At 46.7% G+C, this 16,271-nt stretch overlaps 2 protein-coding genes across 2 annotated transcripts; both read left to right on the top strand.

Annotated features, from left to right (window-relative positions):
- The first annotated feature begins 2,052 nt into the window (after positions 1–2,052).
- Positions 2,053–9,280, top strand: tat (tyrosine aminotransferase). Its single transcript, XM_062461205.1, is given in 13 exon segments — positions 2,053–2,182; positions 2,941–3,244; positions 3,540–3,644; positions 4,009–4,076; positions 4,239–4,397; positions 4,721–4,859; positions 4,962–5,014; positions 7,458–7,610; positions 7,893–8,021; positions 8,249–8,332; positions 8,441–8,539; positions 8,875–8,962; positions 8,965–9,280. Coding segments are annotated over 12 exon segments (1,398 nt in total). The 5' UTR covers positions 2,053–2,182; positions 2,941–2,973; the 3' UTR covers positions 9,015–9,280.
- A 934-nt stretch (positions 9,281–10,214) lies between these two features.
- zgc:56622 (uncharacterized protein LOC326033 homolog) lies at positions 10,215–15,709 on the top strand. The gene is given in 11 exon segments (XM_062461203.1): positions 10,215–10,517; positions 10,845–11,015; positions 12,848–12,935; positions 12,938–12,963; positions 13,102–13,179; positions 13,482–13,598; positions 13,780–13,892; positions 14,051–14,138; positions 14,550–14,633; positions 15,046–15,128; positions 15,292–15,709. Coding segments are annotated over 11 exon segments (966 nt in total). The 5' UTR covers positions 10,215–10,433; the 3' UTR covers positions 15,326–15,709.
- The last annotated feature ends 562 nt before the right edge of the window (positions 15,710–16,271 follow it).

Below are 16,271 nucleotides of genomic sequence, written 5' to 3'. Positions count from 1 at the left end.
CCCACCATAAATAACATAACATTACCAAATGTAATATTTCTACAACATTATGTATCCCACCAGGATGAGTTTAGGCCCTGTTCATCGCCCATCATGCCCAGCAGAGCTGCATCATCGAACGCACGCTTGACATGCTGAAAACCCGCTAGAGGACCTTCCTCCTGAGGGGCCTAATGACAGAAATGTTTCACTCCTTGCAGCTGCTACTCTCTCTCTCCCCTTGCAAAAGCTTCTTCCTTCTCTGCCTGAACCTTTATAAGTCCAGGAGTTCGCCTGCCCTCTTCCTTGCTGCAGGCCTGGCTCTCTCCGGGGCAGGGACAGAGGAGGGGCTGCAGGCCTGGCTCTCTCCGGGGCAGGGACAGAGGAGGGGCTGCAGGCCTGGCTCTCTCCGGGGCAGGGACAGAGGAGGGGCTGCAGGCCTGGCTCTCTCCGGGGCAGGGACAGAGGATGGGCTGCAGGCCTGGCTCTCTCCGGGGCAGGGACAGAGGAGGGGCTGCAGGCCTGGCTCTCTCCGGGGCAGGGACAGAGGACGGGCTGCAGGCCTGGCTCTCTCCGGGGCAGGGACAGAGGACGGGCTGCAGGCCTGGCTCTCTCCGGGGCAGGGACAGAGGACGGGCTGCAGGCCTGGCTCTCTCCGGGGCAGGGACAGAGGATGGGCTGCAGGCCTGGCTCTCTCCGGGGCAGGGACAGAGGAGGGGCTGCAGGCCTGGCTCTCTCCGGGGCAGGGACAGAGGATGGGCTGCAGGCCTGGCTCTCTCCGGGGCAGGGACAGAGGAGGGGCTGCAGGCCTGGCTCTCTCCGGGGCAGGGACAGAGGAGGGGGAGGCCACCCATCTGCAGTGGATGTCATATTTGCAACAACTACCAGGGACGGATTAATAGATTGCTGCCCCTGGAGTGCTGCATCCATTGGGGCATAGTACCACTGCCAGGGGCAGCAGTGACTACCCATGCCTCCACCCCTGCCTCCACCCCTGCCTCCACCCCTGCCTCCACCCTTTTCCCTGATGGTGGGTCCATCAGCTACATAAGGCAACGGTCCAACTTTAAGTTGAAGAGTTGCTAGGACGTTGAACATTTATTTATATCACTTTGATTATAAAACTATGATGGTTTTGCATAAAATTATGATGGTTTTGCATTAAACAAAAACCTCATAAAAGCACTCTCATGAAACCTCATGAAAGTAGGCTATCAAACACTTAAATTGGCTGCTCGATGAAGTGCTAACAAACTGAGGTTGGGAACTTTACGACACCGTAATGCAAATCACATCACATCTGACTACTATTGAGGGTAGCTATTACAGGAAGTAAGCATTCATTTCTTTAAATTGTATTAAATTACTTCTTTATTTTTTCTCGTTCAATTTATTTAGCTTGTTTTGGTGTTATCGAGAAGCTTGCCTGATTAACAAAGACTGAAAACACAAAGTGGAAGTCATATCAGAACAGTGTAAATTCAAACGACTATTAAGGGAAACTGACGAGTATCATTGTGTTTAAGATACATAGGAAAATAACACTATTAATCACCAGGCAAATTCGGTCGATGCGTTTTTTTTCCCAGAAGCTTGAATCTAATGTCGGCATTTCTGCTCCCTGCTTTTCTGATTCCAGTGTTCTTAGGTTCACAGTCCCGCGACACTTACTGCACCGTTTTTATTAGATTTGTTATCACCAATACTGTATGGTTATGTTCAGTGTCTGCCTATTGTTAGTATCTGTTTCTTTGTTGCCTATTTCTTTGTAAATGTGTTTTACAAACAAAAAAACGTACATGGCCTTGAAAGATGACGTCAAACGAGTTCACGAGAACACAATAACGGAATAAACGGATTGATAGACAGCCACAGAGTGCGCGGTTGATTATGCGCTCCTGTCCCAAATGAGCGTTTACGCACGGCGGCAACAAGGCTCCCGCGGATATCCCCTCTGCTCACTCTGAGTTCGTCTGAAAGGGTTAAATGATGTCGTTAAACCAAACCTTGAGGTCTTTAACAGTTCTGAAAGTGATGTAAAGGGGGTGTATGCCACAACCCTAATGTCTCCACCAATGAAAATATAGGTAGGGTTCGACACCCAGTTTTGGGGCGCTTGCTATAAAGCCGATATGACGGGCATGTTCACAGTATTTCACTACAATTCCTGCTTCTGGAGTGCGATCCTCATTGTCATTTTAAGGTATTTACTAGATCTCTTGGGAAATTGAAATTATGGGACCATAATATTGTAATATAACTAATTTAAAATCCGATTTAGAATTATTCTTCCAAAGTATACATTTACATTTATTATACAATATATATATATATATATATATATATATATATATATATCTTTTTTTTTTTGATAATTGTAATGCAATGTTCTTAAATGTATTGTAACTTGTAGATTTAGGTAGCAGACGCCTACTTTTTCAAACTGTAGTTGCGCACTTCAGTAAAGATCCCATTCTAGAACATGCATTTTAAGTCATTTGCATTTGTTGATAATATTAACTGTATTACTGTAATATTTTCTTTGTCAGTGTTTATTATGTTTAAAAATGTATTAATTTGAGATTTGAATTGCTCTCTCGCGCTGCTAAAATGTCTGCAGAATAACTCACTGATTACATTCAAAAACTCTAATGTAGGCAAAGGATGCGTTTGCAAATGGTTAAATTGTCGGATGTACTACATCAATGTACAATGTACATTGTCAAGTTTCGTTTTTATCTCAAACTTCTACCACAAGCATAGCAACTATTGAAATCCTTGCAGAGAAAAAGTTTCCAAATTCAACCGTTGATATTCAGTTTTTCCAATTAATTTAAAATAATTCAATTTGACAGAAATGTTACATTTATTTATTTTTAACAACTAATGTCTAATAATGCTATGTTGAATACATCCCAATTAAATGAATATCTTTAATGTCTGTTCTTGCCTGTCTTAAAGGACAGTCAATTTGCCTCGAGCAGCAGCTGTACCATGGAGAATAAGCCCTATGTGGTCCAGATAAACGGAAATGGCATCCCGAGTCAGGGAGTTAATGGCAAAGGGGTTAATGGTACAAGAGTGAACGGGCATGGCGCCCATCACGTCAGTGTGAAAGGGGGTGTCAAGACTAAGACCCAGAAGCAGAGATGGGATGTCCGGCCCTCGGAGATGTCCCTGAACACCGTGAATCCCATCAGGGCCATTGTGGACGGAATGAAACTCACCCCCAACCCTGACAAGGCCATGATAGCCCTCTCCATAGGTAAACCATCTTAAAGTTGTATTCATTTGTTCATTGTTATTATCAGTACTAGTGGTGACTTATTTACTGCTACTCTGTCACACCAACAGCAAACCGAGTTTAGGACGAGTAACAGTGATCTCAGTGAGACACCCCCTCCTCCCTCTAGAACATTCTTTAGTTCCACTTATTTTCCGCCTCTATGGAAGCTCCTCCCCTCTCCACACCACTTCTATGGAAGCTCCTCCCCTCTCCACACCACTTCTTTCTTTCCTCCTCCCCTCATGACTGGTCTCCCGCCCTCGCTTTCTCTCAGGTGATCCTACTGTGTTTGGGAACCTCCCCACCGATGACTCTGTCCTCCAGGCCATGAAGGACGCCATCGATTCCCACACCTTCAACGGCTACGCACCCTCTGTCGGTAAGACTGGGGCCGCACTTTACAGTGTGTGTGTGTGTGTGCTTTGGGGTGTAAGTGTTGGGTGTGTGTGAAATAGTCTCCTGTAGAACGTGAGTTTCCAGGACTGTTACTGACTTTCCTGGAGTGAGCAGGAGGAGAATGACGAGCTGAGAGGCTCATCCTGACGGCGGAATGAGAGGAAAGGGCTTCGCTGGGTTTTGTGATGATCCGGGCACATTGGAAACGAGCTGTCTTGCTCGTCCTTCTCCCTCCATCTCCCTCACCCCCTACGTCTCCCTCTCCCGTGTGTGTGTGCCAGCAGGGGGGGAGATGTGGTGCTCATCTCCAGAAGTGTGAGTGATACTAACTTCTGATGTTGTGGCAGGTTACCAGAGGAGCAGAGAGGCAGTGGCTAACTTCTACAGCTGTCCCCAGGCCCCCCTGGAGGCTAAGGTACAACACTGCCTCATTTCTGTCACTCTAAAAACACTCTTTGAGCCTTATTATTCTCTGTCTTTCCCCACACTCAGTCTTTGAGTCGTGATTCACAACGGGTAAAAGAGGATAATCACTCATCCTCCCCCTGTTCTCTACCCCCAACTCCCTCCCATGTAGGATGTGATCCTGACCAGTGGCTGCAGCCAGGCTATAGATCTGGCCATCAGTGTCCTGTGTAACCCAGGCGACAACATCCTTGTCCCCTGCCCCGGGTTCTCTCTCTACAAGACCCTGGCTGTGTCTCTGGGCATTCAGGTCAAGCTGTACAACCTGCTGGTGAGGAGCTCTGGGGGCAGGAGGGGATGAAGGGAGGGAGGTGTGGGCTAGGCGGAGGAGGAGAAGGGGCCCTCCGCATGGGTGAGTTAAGGGGTTAAGGTTCATGGTGAGAGCTGGGGTCTGCTTGTAGTGGCGGCGCTTCAACGTCACAACACACCTGTTGCTAGTAAATCCCAGTCGGAACCAGTTTCACACCCTCCATACACGCGCACGCACATGCAGGCGGGAAAGCAGGCTGGGGTGCGTCTGTCCTGACCACATGCAGGCAGGAAAGCAGGCTGGGGTGCGTCTTTCCTGACCACGGTGTGTCTGTCTCTTGGCAGCCAGAGAAGTCTTGGGAGATTGATCTGCAGCACTTCGAGAGTCTGGTGGACGATAAAACAGCCTGTGTCATCGTCAATAACCCCTCCAACCCCTGTGGGTCTGTCTACAGCAAGGAGCACCTGCAGGGCATCCTCTCAGGTGAGCCTCTCATCCTGGTCCTGGTTGTCTCAGGTTTGACCTGAGGTCACACAGCTGTAATACTTTGGGCTAACTGAGCGTGCTATTCCTTCCGCTTCCTAGTGGCCTCCAGACATAGAATCCCAATCCTGGCTGACGAGATCTATGGGGATATGGTGAGTTCACCCTCATGCACACAACCAAGCTGGACACTCCACATTCGAGGCCTTCGATTTATCTGTCCTTCTTGCCGAGTGGTAGCACAGACGGAACTTTCCGTGTGTCCTAAGTGGATCAAATCAAGTGCACCTGAAGTAGTTGATGGTCAACAGGTTAAGACTTTGACTTGTGGAATAAAACAGGATGTGGGGTTTGCAGGTAATGCCACCCCAAAGTGCATATACATCCATGAAAGAAAAAAAAGAATAGACCAAAGGGTAATAAACAGAGTGTGCAGTAGAGTTGGTTAAGTAGAGGCTGGAGGGAGAAATAAGGTTCTGGGGTCAATAGAATCACGTCACTGCTGAGCAGCAGGGCAGCCCGGCCGGGTGGGTGAGCGCTGGCTGGGCCTCCTGTAACACCAACGAGGCACATTCTTTTTGCCCTGCAGCGTCTGACTGATGGATGGGGAGGTTCTCTGTCCCCGGCTCAGGGCTGGCCTACGTGTCCAGGGCTCGGTCCCGACACTACCACATCAGCACTGGGAGGATTAAGGGTGGCATGGCTCTGAATGGGGGACAGGAGGGGGCGGGGGGGGGGAGGTGGGGTCACAGCACTGGGGTCAGCCAGGGCAAGTGGAGGATGAGGTGAGAGAGGTGAGAGCCACCCCTGTACAATACAGCATCAACACTTTACAATGAGCACCTGTGCAGAGCCCATGCAAATTCGACTCATTGGCCCCTTTGTCCTGGCCGTAAACTGCAATGTAACAGAGCAGTTGCATAGTAGGCGCAATCTTCTTCTCTTTATTGTCTGTGGAATCCAATCCATAGGGAAGTTATCGTTATGAACAAACAGGGTTATGGAGGGTTTCGTGTAGGGTGATGGGATGTTTCATAACAGGGTGATGGGATGTTTTGTACAGGGTTATGGGAGGTTTCTTGTAGGGTGACGGGGTGTTTCGTAACAGGGTGATGGGATGTTTTGTACAGGGTTATGGGCGGTTTCGTGTAAGGGTGATGGGGTGTTTCGTAACAGGGTGATGGGAAGTTTTGTAACAGGGCGAGGGGAAGATTCATTCTGAATAAAGGGGTGTTTTGCACAAGGTGAAGAAGTGTTTTGTACAGGATAAAGGCAGTGTTTCCGTCAGGAGTGTTTTGCCTTGATGAGTGCAGATGGAGATAGCCGCACCGAGTGGAGCTGGGTGGGTCATTAGGGCCGCTGAGGCGCCCTGTATACCTACACCACTGTGTAATATGAACGCACCAGAATGACTCGGCAGTTTTGAACACACATGTTTGTGGTTAATGCAGATGTGAGGGTGTAGCGCCAGGGAGGGGGGGTGAGGGGGGTGGCAGGGGGGTGGGAGTCTTTCTAACCACATGTTGCCTGCAGTGGGGGTGCTGTTTCTGGAGTGTGTGGAGGCGAGATGACTCAGGTCCAGGTCTGTGTGTCTGGGATAGTCTGGAAAACAACAGACTCTTTCCTTACAGTATGCCTCCCCCTTCCTCTCCCTTTCTTTGAGGAAAGTTCGAAAAACATTGCAACCACACGTGTCACGCAAGCTGAGGCCAAGCAGAGCCAAGTTGCTATGCGTGTGAGAGATATCTGAGGCTATATCTACACATGTCCCTTCTGAACTGTCAGTCATTCCCCACCAGCCAATCGGAGGTGGGGTGTTTCCCCCCACCCGACGTGAAGAGCTTTAATGAAAGCCATCTTACAGTCGTTACTGTTCCCGCTCTCTCCTCCGTTGGCTCCCTCTCTCTCTCTCTCTCTCTCTCTCTCTCTCTCTCTCTCTCTCTCTCTCTCTCTCTCTCTCTCTCTCTCTCTCTCTCTCTCTCTCTCTCTCTCTCTCTCTGTCTCTCTCTTTCTCTACCACTCTCTCGCTCTCTCCTTCTTCCCCCCCTCTCCCTTTCTCTCTCTCTTCCAGATGCTCAAAGCTTTTTCACTCTGGGTTTTGTGGGACTTTATTTAAATGTTTCCCTTTTCTTTTTCTGTTGCATCTCAAAAGACTTCCATCTACAAATGTTTCCAATCAGTAATTTACCATTGTGTTACATGAGCCTCCATCCAGCGACATACAAATACTGCATGTTGCCAGAAGTGCATAGTATTTCAGTATTTATTGCAAAGAAACCTTGTATTTTACCAAACACAGTGCAACATTAACATCCATTTCACTGCAATAGTAGCCTACAGTGGAACAATGCAGTCCAACAAAAACAGCATCAGATCTCAAATGCAGCATCGTAATGAAAACCTTCTTGATTATTGTTCAGATCAGATCATTTCCCCCAGTCAAAACCCTAAGGTTCATCTCTGGTTTCTCATCTTTTCCGCAGAAAACGTCTGCAAAAACTGACGTCTCATATGAACATCTCATAAAGTGACTCTGTGGATATTGTGTGGGTCTATATGTCGTGTCTTAATGACAGTTTGTACTTCCCCCTCACCCAGGTGTTCCCCGGATGCCCCTCCCACTCGCTGGCGTCCCTGAGCAGCGACGTCCCCGTGCTGGCGTGCGGCGGCCTGGCTAAGCGCTGGCTCGTCCCAGGGTGGCGTCTGGGCTGGATCCTCATCCACGACCTGAACAACATTTTTGGATCGGAGGTACCTGTGTTACGCAACTGCACTGGACCAGATCACACACGTGGGACTTAATAATCCCCAGTAACTCATGTTCATGTTGAATGTTATGTGAAATATATGATTCTTTAGACTGATATTATACAAATCGGATACCTCAGACTAATGTTATAACACAAAGTTATTGTATACACATGACCTCCAACTACTGTTATTTACATATCTCCTGCTTCTATATAACTTCTATATCCACCTCCTCTGCCCCACTCCTCTGCTTCTTCTCTCCTTCCCTGCTCCCCTTTCCAGATTCGCCAGGGTCTCGTCAAGCTCAGCCAGAGGATCTTGGGTGCCTGCACCATCGTCCAGGGGGCGCTAGAGAGCATCCTCAACAACACCCCCAAGTCCTTCTATCACAGAACCATCAGCTTCCTCAAGGTGAGGTTCTACCACCCCCAGTGCAGCTCCAGGGTGTTAGCAAAGGACTAGGCCACCCGTGCACACCGCACTATCACAGTCAACGAGGCGTTTCAGCGTCAAGACTAATTATTTCGTGCATTTTTTACCTTAGAAAAAAGGGAAAAAAGGGTTGTGTTGGAATGAGAGGGTCTGTGTGCGGTGGAGTAATGACTTGCTGATGTATATCTGTCTCGTTTCCTTCTCAGTCCAACTCTGAGCTGTGTTTCTCTGAGCTAAGCACAGTGCCCGGCCTGACTCCCATCATGCCCTCTGGAGCCATGTACCTCATGGTGAGCTGAACTGTCTGCCTCCATACCACAGTCTAAACAGACGTCTGTTTGTGTTCATTTAGACAGACACGGTGGATGTCTCTCACTGTCGTGTGCGTGTGTTCCTAGGTGGGAATAGACATGGAGCACTTCCCGGGGTTTCAGAATGATGTGGACTTCACAGAATCTCTGGTGACTGAGCAGTCTGTGTTCTGTCTGCCAGCATCGGTGAGGAACATGAATGATGCATTTATTCTTTACATCCATCCATCAATCAATTAATTTACTAATTCATTCACTCATCCCTCATTAAGTTTGTCGTCCTATTCCTTCCTTCCTTCCTTCCTTCCTTCCCTCCCTCCCTCCCTCCCTCCCTCCCTCCCTCCCTCCCTCCCTCCCTCCCTCCCTCCCTCCCTCCCTCCCTCCCTCCCTCCCTCCCTCCCTCCCTCCCTCCCTCCCTCCCTCCCTCCCTCCCTCCCTCCGTCGTTCCTTTCTCCGTCGTTCTTCGTTCCTCCCTCCTTCCTTCCTTGCTTCCTTCCTTGCTTCCTTCCTTCCTCTTCTAGGCGTTTGAGTACCCTAACTACTTCCGCATTGTGGTCACGGTACCGGAAGAGATGATGGTGGAGGCATGTGCTCGGATCAGAGAATTCTGCAGCGCCACTACCGGCCCAGCAGCCAAGACAGCAACGAGCTCGACCAATGAGAGAGGGGGGAGGGGATTAGATGAAAAACAGAGAAGGGGAGGAGAGAAAAAGAGGGAGGAGAGAAAAAGAGGGTGAAGGGCAAAACTAGAGAGAATGGGTCTCTTAGAGGAAGGGGTGAAGTGGCCTCTAGACACTGACCTGGGATCTAATTTAAATATACTACTAACAGTCATGAGATGGGGATGAGAGGGCAGACTGTGCCTGGATCAGTTTCTACAAGCTACTTCAACCCTGAGCTCATAGACACAGAGAGAAATAGATACAATAAGCAACAGAATGAGAAAAAAGGAGACCAGGATTGAAAGGAGGATAAGGGAGGGAGGGAAAAATGGTCAACATATGATGTTGCACGGTGGAAAGAGAGTCTGTAGAGATGCCATGAAGTAGCCATGGTCTGTGACCGTTAAGAAACCCCTTCAGTTAACCAGATATTTATATATTTTATATGGCCATCTTATGGTTACTTTTAAGAAGGGACATGTTTTTTTTTATTACTGTGTAACCATGATTAGACAAAGGGTTGAGTTTAACTTATCTAGGAAACAGAGAATAACAGTATAGTAAGAACCATCTACACCGCGTTTATCAAATGTCTAGTTACTCTTTCCTGCATGTGTAGAGTTAGAACTCTGTTAGAATGCATGCTCAACCACTTAGACCACCCTTTCCATTTTTAATATTTATGTACATTGTATATCTACTTTGTAATCTTAATGTGTATCATCTTTTTTTTTTACTGTCATGTAAAACACTTATTTAAACCAAATTAAAAGCTTTGACAAAAGCTCAACGTGTTTGTCATTCAATGTTTAAGATGTGTGTTTGTACTGCCATCTTCTGGTAACAGTCAGCAGTGCAGTGTCTGTCTAACAGTACTGTCTGAATGTTGCTGACTTTTCAGCATGGCCCAAAACCTTGTTGGTGTATGTGTGAGTGTGTGTGTGTGTGTCTATTTCAACCTTGAAGAAAGTGACCTTTCAACACATTGTCTCTTTACGAGGGCCCTGAGTTACTGTGTATGTGTAAATACACAACAGAGGACAGAACTCCATATACTGGTAAATGATTGACCAAGAAAGAGGGTGGGTGAGAGAAATAAGGAGAGAGAGTCGTGTAGAAGGAGGGAGAAAGAGAGAGAGAAAGGAAGGAAGGAAGAGGGACGGAGAGTGATAGAGGAGTGGAGAGAGAGAGCGAGAGAGAGAGAGAGAGAGAGAGAGAGAGAGAGAGAGAGAGAGAGAGAGAGAGAGAGAGAGAGAGAGAGAGAGAGAGAGAGTGAGTGATAAAGGGAGTGTATGTTGTAAAAGGGAAACTAGAGAGCATGCTGACTAGGGGAAAAGGAAGAGGACAGTTTGGGTCTGTGTGACTGTGTTTGTGAAGTGTGGAAGTTTCTCTCTCCCCTGGCTAAGTAAACACACATAATGGAGGAAGACACCGGTGTTGCCACGACGATAGAACTCAATGACAGCACGCGCATGCCCCTCTTGGGTCTAGGAACATGGAAGGTACTCACTCTACCTCTTTTAATCCCCCTGTTGCTGCTTTCCTTTCCATTCATCCGTCACTCCTTTGCCCTTTCCTCTTTCTGTCTCTCTCTCAGACCGTTTTGCACCAACTTCGAAACAAGCATGAACCACAAAAGGGTTCGTCTGTTCTGTTGTTTTGTCTATTGCTTTGGTGTAAAGGAACCCAAACACCACGCGTGTACAAAGTAAACAACACCTGCGATAATCCGGAGAAAGTGTACTCCACTATGCTTTGGTCTGAGATTCATCTGATGGAGACAGTCCTCCCCTTTACCCTGCCCTGTCTGCCACCACTGTGGGTTCCAGACCAGCAGTTCTGCAGTGTTCCAGGGAGCTGTGGAGGCAGCTATTGCAGCAGGTTACCGCCACATTGACACGGCCTACATGTACAGGAACGAGGTGGAGATTGGCAGAGCGCTTCGTGCCAAGATGCAACAGAGTGTCATTCGCCGTCAAGATATGTACATCGTCAGCAAGGTGAGACAATGACCACGACGACACCAACATTTACTTCTCCTAGTTCAGGAGTGGACATACAGTTAGGTCCATAAATATTTGGACATTGACACAATTTTCATCATTTTGGCTCTGTATACCACCACAATGGATTTGAAATGAAACAATCAAGATGTGCTTTAAGTGCAGACTTTCAGCTTTAATTTCAGGGTATTTACATCCAAATCAGGTGAACGGTGTAGGAATTACAACACATTTTATATGTGCCCCCTCCCTTTTTAAGGGACCAAAAATAATTGGACAAACTAACATAATCATACATCTAATTATCACTTTTAATACTTGGTTGCAAATCCTTTGCAGTCAATGACAGCCTGAAGTCTGGAACCCATAGACATCACCAGACGCTGGGTTTCGTCCCTGGTGATGCTCTGCCAGGCCTCTACTGCAACTGTCTTCAGTTCCTGCTTGTTCTTGGGGCATTTTCCCTTCAGTTGTCTTTAGCAAGTGAAATGCATGCTCAATTGGATTTAGGTCGGGTAATTGACTTGGCCATTGCAGAACATTCCACTTCTTTGCCTAAAAAACTCTTGGTTGCTTTCGCAGTATGCTTCGGGTCATTGTCCATCTGCACTGTGAAGCGCCGTCCTATGAGTTCTGAAGCATTTGGCTGAATCTGAGCAGATAATATTGCCAGAAACACTTCAGAATTCATCCTACTGATTTTGTCAGCAGTCACATCATCGATAAATACAAGGGAACCAGTTCCATTGGCAGCCATACATGCCCACGCCATAACACTACCTCCACCATGCTTCACTGATGAGGTGGTATGCTTTGGATCATGAGCAGTTCCTTCCCTTCTCCATACTCTTCTCTTCCCATCATTCTGGTACAAGTTGATCTTGGTCTCATCTGTCCATAGGATGTTGTTCCAGAACTGTACAGGGTCTTTTAGATGTTTTTTGGCAAACTCTAATCTGGTCTTCCTGTTTTTGAGACTGACCAATGGTTTACATCTTGTGGTGAACCCTCTGTATTTACTCTGGTGAAGTCTTCTCTTAATTTTTGACTTTGACACAGATACGCCTACCTCCTGGAGAGTGTTCTTGATCTGGCCAACTGTTGTGAAGGGGTTTTTCTTCACCAGGGAAAGAATTCTTCTGTCATCCACCACAGTTGTTTTCCGTGGTCTTCCGAGTCTTTTGGTGTTGCTGAGCTCACCAGTGCGTTCTTTCTTTTTAAGAATGTACCAAACAGTTGATTTGGCCACACCTAATGTTTTTGCTCTCTCTCTGATAGGTTTGTTTTGATTTTTCAGCCTAACGATGGCTTGCTTCACTGATGGTGACAGCTCTTTGGACTTCATATTGAGAGTTGACAGCAACAGATTCCAAACACAAATACCATACTTGAAATGAACTCTAGACCTTTTATCTGCTCCTTGTCAATGAAATAACGAACTCCCATGAGGGAATAACATACACCTGGTCATGGAACAGCTGAGCAGCCAATTGTCCAATTACTTTTGGTCCCTTAAAAAGGGGGGGGGCCACATATAAAATGTATTGTAATTCCTACACCGTTCACCTGATTTGGAATGTAAATACCCTGAAATTAAAGCTGAAAGTCTGCACTTAAAGCACATCTTGATTGTTTCATTTCAAATCCATTGTGGTGGTATACAGAGCCAAAATGATGAAAATTGTGTCAATGTCCAAATATTTATGGAACCTAACTGTAACTCCTCTTTGCTGAAGGGCCTCTCGTTCCTTTCCCTGAAGTCACAAACTCACTGAGTTCAAGTGTCCATGAAGATCCTTCCTTAGATCCTTTGTTCCCTGGTCATGTAGCTGTGGTCCACCCACCACGCTCCCCAGGACATCCCAGTCTGCCTGAACCAATCACTGAGCGACCTGCAGCTGGAGCAGCTGGACCTCTACTGATGCACTTCCCTGTAGGCATCCAGGTGAGTAAAGCAAGAGAGGGGATCTGGAACAGGAACCAGTTAGAGCCAGTAGGAATCAGATTCAAGGCAGACAGATTTGTTTATGTTCCAAACTGTGGCATCATCATTTGGTCATCGTATTTTCTCTGTCTCCACTAGAAAGTAGGTGATGAGCTGTATCCCATGAAGGATGGCCAGATTCTGAGCAGTGATGTTGACTATGTGGATGTTTGGAGGGTCAGGACAATACTGCTCTCTCTCTCTCTCTCTCTCTCTCTCTCTCTCTCTCTCCTCTCTCTCTCTCTCTCTCCTCTCTCTCTTCCTCTCTCTCTCTCTCTCTCTCTCTCTCTCTCTCTCTCTCTCTCTCTCTCTCTCTCTCTCTCTCTCTCTCTCTCTCTCTCTCTCTCTCTCTCTCTCTCTCTCTCTCTCTCTCTCTCTCTCTCTCTCTCTCTCTCTCTCACAACACGCAACATCCAATGAGAGCATTGAGCGTTTGGTGTCACGAGATGGTTCACGTGACTGTGTGTTGCATCTTCTAGGGAATGGAGGCTTTGAAGTCCTCAGGCAAGGTGAAGAGCATCGGCGTGTCCAACTTCAATATCCTCCAGCTGGAGAGGTTACTTGATTTGACCAAGATCCCCCCAGCAGTCAACCAGGTGCTGAACCTACTTTTCATCCCCGAAATTCAAACTAGCAACGAGCTCTCTTCCACGAGCCCAGAGAGCTTTAAAGGTCATCGTGGCACCACTCTCCTTCTACTCATCTCCCTCCAAGCCAGTGAGGTCTGAGCAAGGGTTTAACCTTGGAGAGTCATTTTCCACCTTCCCTGTCCTCTAGGTGGAGCTACACCCCTACCTGGTCCAGTCTGACCTGGTGGAGTTCTGTAAGTCCAGGAACATCGCCCTTACGGCTTACAGTCCCTTTGGATCCCCTGGCAGAGCCAAAGAGCTGTGAGTCATGCGGCATTCCTATTATATCCACATCTGTTGAGATAGCTTGTAGCCACAAGATCATATTTTGCCTGCCTGCATGTCCGCGTGCCTGTCTGTCTCCCCGTCTCCCCATCTGCCTGCCTGCCCGCCTGCCTGCCTGTCTGTCTCCTTCCCAGTCATCGTGGAGCTACAGACCCCCAGAAGCTTCTAGAAGATCCTGTGGTTGGTGAGATTGCAAAGGCACACAGACGAACCCCGGCTCAGGTCAGTGCCACAGTGTGCTGCAATGTGCGTTTATGTACATATGCATATCTGTATGTATGTCTCACGTGCTCTCAAGGAGTAATTATATGTTTTGCATGTGTCACGTGTGTTCTGTGCCTAAGGCCTGTATTTAATTAACCCTCGTGCTGCCTTCGGGTCACATGACCCAAAGGTTCATAACGAACCATCGTTGTGTTTACCCAATTTTACCCAATACAAAAACAAATTAAAATAATTTTCTTTTAACCATTCCAATGTGGGGGGTCTGAGACAGCCCGACAGTTAAAAGAAAATGCTTCACTTTGTTTTTGTATGAGGTAAATTTGTCGCAATACGACGGTGGGTCACAATGACTGATGGGTCAGAATGACCCGAAGATAACACAAGGGTTAAGGAGTGTGTTTGTCTCAGGTGCTGCTGAGGTACCAGGTACAACAAGGTATTGCAGTCATCCCCAAGAGTATTAAACCCAACCACCTTCTGGAAAACACCAAGGTTAAACACTCTCTCCCTATCTCTCTCTGCCTCTCTCGCTCAAACTCTTTATCTCTCTTTATCTCTCACTCTTTTCTATTTTCTCAGCCACTCCCTTAGTATATTTTGACCATTTCCTCATTTGCTCTACGACAGTGTATTGCTCACACATATCAGAGCTCACAACAGTTCAAACTTTACACCTGAGTTCCATAACTACTTTAACAGCATTTTGATGAATTAATATTTATTGCATATATTGAAGTGTTTATGAATATTGCATTGTCCTCACTAGCTAAAGAAAAAAAATCATCTGGAAACCTGTACTGACTGTTGATTGATGACTATGTGCTGTAATGTAGTTCCATCTTGTGCTGTAATGTAGTTCCATCTTGTAATGAAGAGTGAGGTCAACTTTAATGTTTATTTGCAGATTTTTGGTTGGTCTCTGAGCCAGGAGGATATGACATCACTGAGGGGGCTGGACCGAGGCTGGAAGGCCTGTGTCATTGACTCGTAAGACAGCCTTTCACATTTACAGGCACCAACCAAACAATAGCATGTTTTACTGCTGATCCCGAACAAAGCTGACCATTATTCCGCTGTGTAGTGATGTTTGCTGTAGCACCACAGCAGTCTAACAGTCAAACCTTTTTGTTGTTTTTTTTTTGCTCTTCAGCCTGAAGTCTCATCCATACTACCCCTTTGAATGACTAGAGCCTCAGAGAGCAAGCACAGAAGACCTGGACCAGGGGACCTGGAGACCAGGGGACAGGACACTAGGAAACCATGAGTCCAGGGGGAAATAACAGGATTATCTAACTCACTGGTGCTATAGCGACATGCCTAACTGTTTGTTTGCGTTTATCTGAAACCACGTGAGTGAGTCCCAATGTGAAGTTAGAGAGATGCAGTGTTTTTGTCCGTCTGCTTGTAGTGGTGAGAGGGATGAGTGAGTTGACACTATGGAAGGGTCTGTGATTTATTAGTTGCATGTTATTAGTAAAATGTGTTGTTTCACAAATGTAAAAAGTTATTTTTAAGAAAATGAACTATGAAAAAATAAACTTGTGATATCACTGATTATTATGACCAGCTGTTTGAGTATTTGATTGACATTTAAGAAAAACAAATAAATATATAAATATATAACATAGAAAAACGTACAGGTGGGATCTGAAAAACTATAGGAACCTAAATTAAATCTTTTGTTTGCTGAAGCTTCCGAGTTTCTTGATGTTGCAGTGGTGGGATTCTGTTAAATACCTGGGAAAACAGGTATAGCATGGCATAACACCATGACGAAGCATTCTGCTCATACATTCAATGAATGAATGACTTCAACCCCAGATTGGAGGATTCTGTGTTCTGAGAACGAGAGGGCTCCCAACATGGAAAAACCTTAAGATGAAAGGTTTTTATTATATTTTGTTAATATTGCTAATTGTGTGTGATGTTTGAATTAATGCGATAAACACATTTTAACAATAAAGTAGAAAGGCATAGTTCTGAAAAGAAGTCTTACACGTAGATGACGTCGTCGTCATCTGCCACTTGTCCGGGGGTCGGGTCGCGGGGGCAGCAACCTAAGCAGGGAGGCCCAGACTTCCCTCTCCCCGGCCACTTCCACCAGCTCTTCCTGGGGGACCCCGAGGCATT

Source organism: Osmerus eperlanus, chromosome 5 (assembly GCF_963692335.1).
Source record: "Osmerus eperlanus chromosome 5, fOsmEpe2.1, whole genome shotgun sequence".
In the NCBI taxonomy this organism is placed as follows: Eukaryota; Metazoa; Chordata; class Actinopteri; order Osmeriformes; family Osmeridae; genus Osmerus; species Osmerus eperlanus.
The sequence above is the reverse complement of the archived record's forward strand: the minus strand, read 5'-3'. Positions and strand labels throughout refer to the sequence as shown.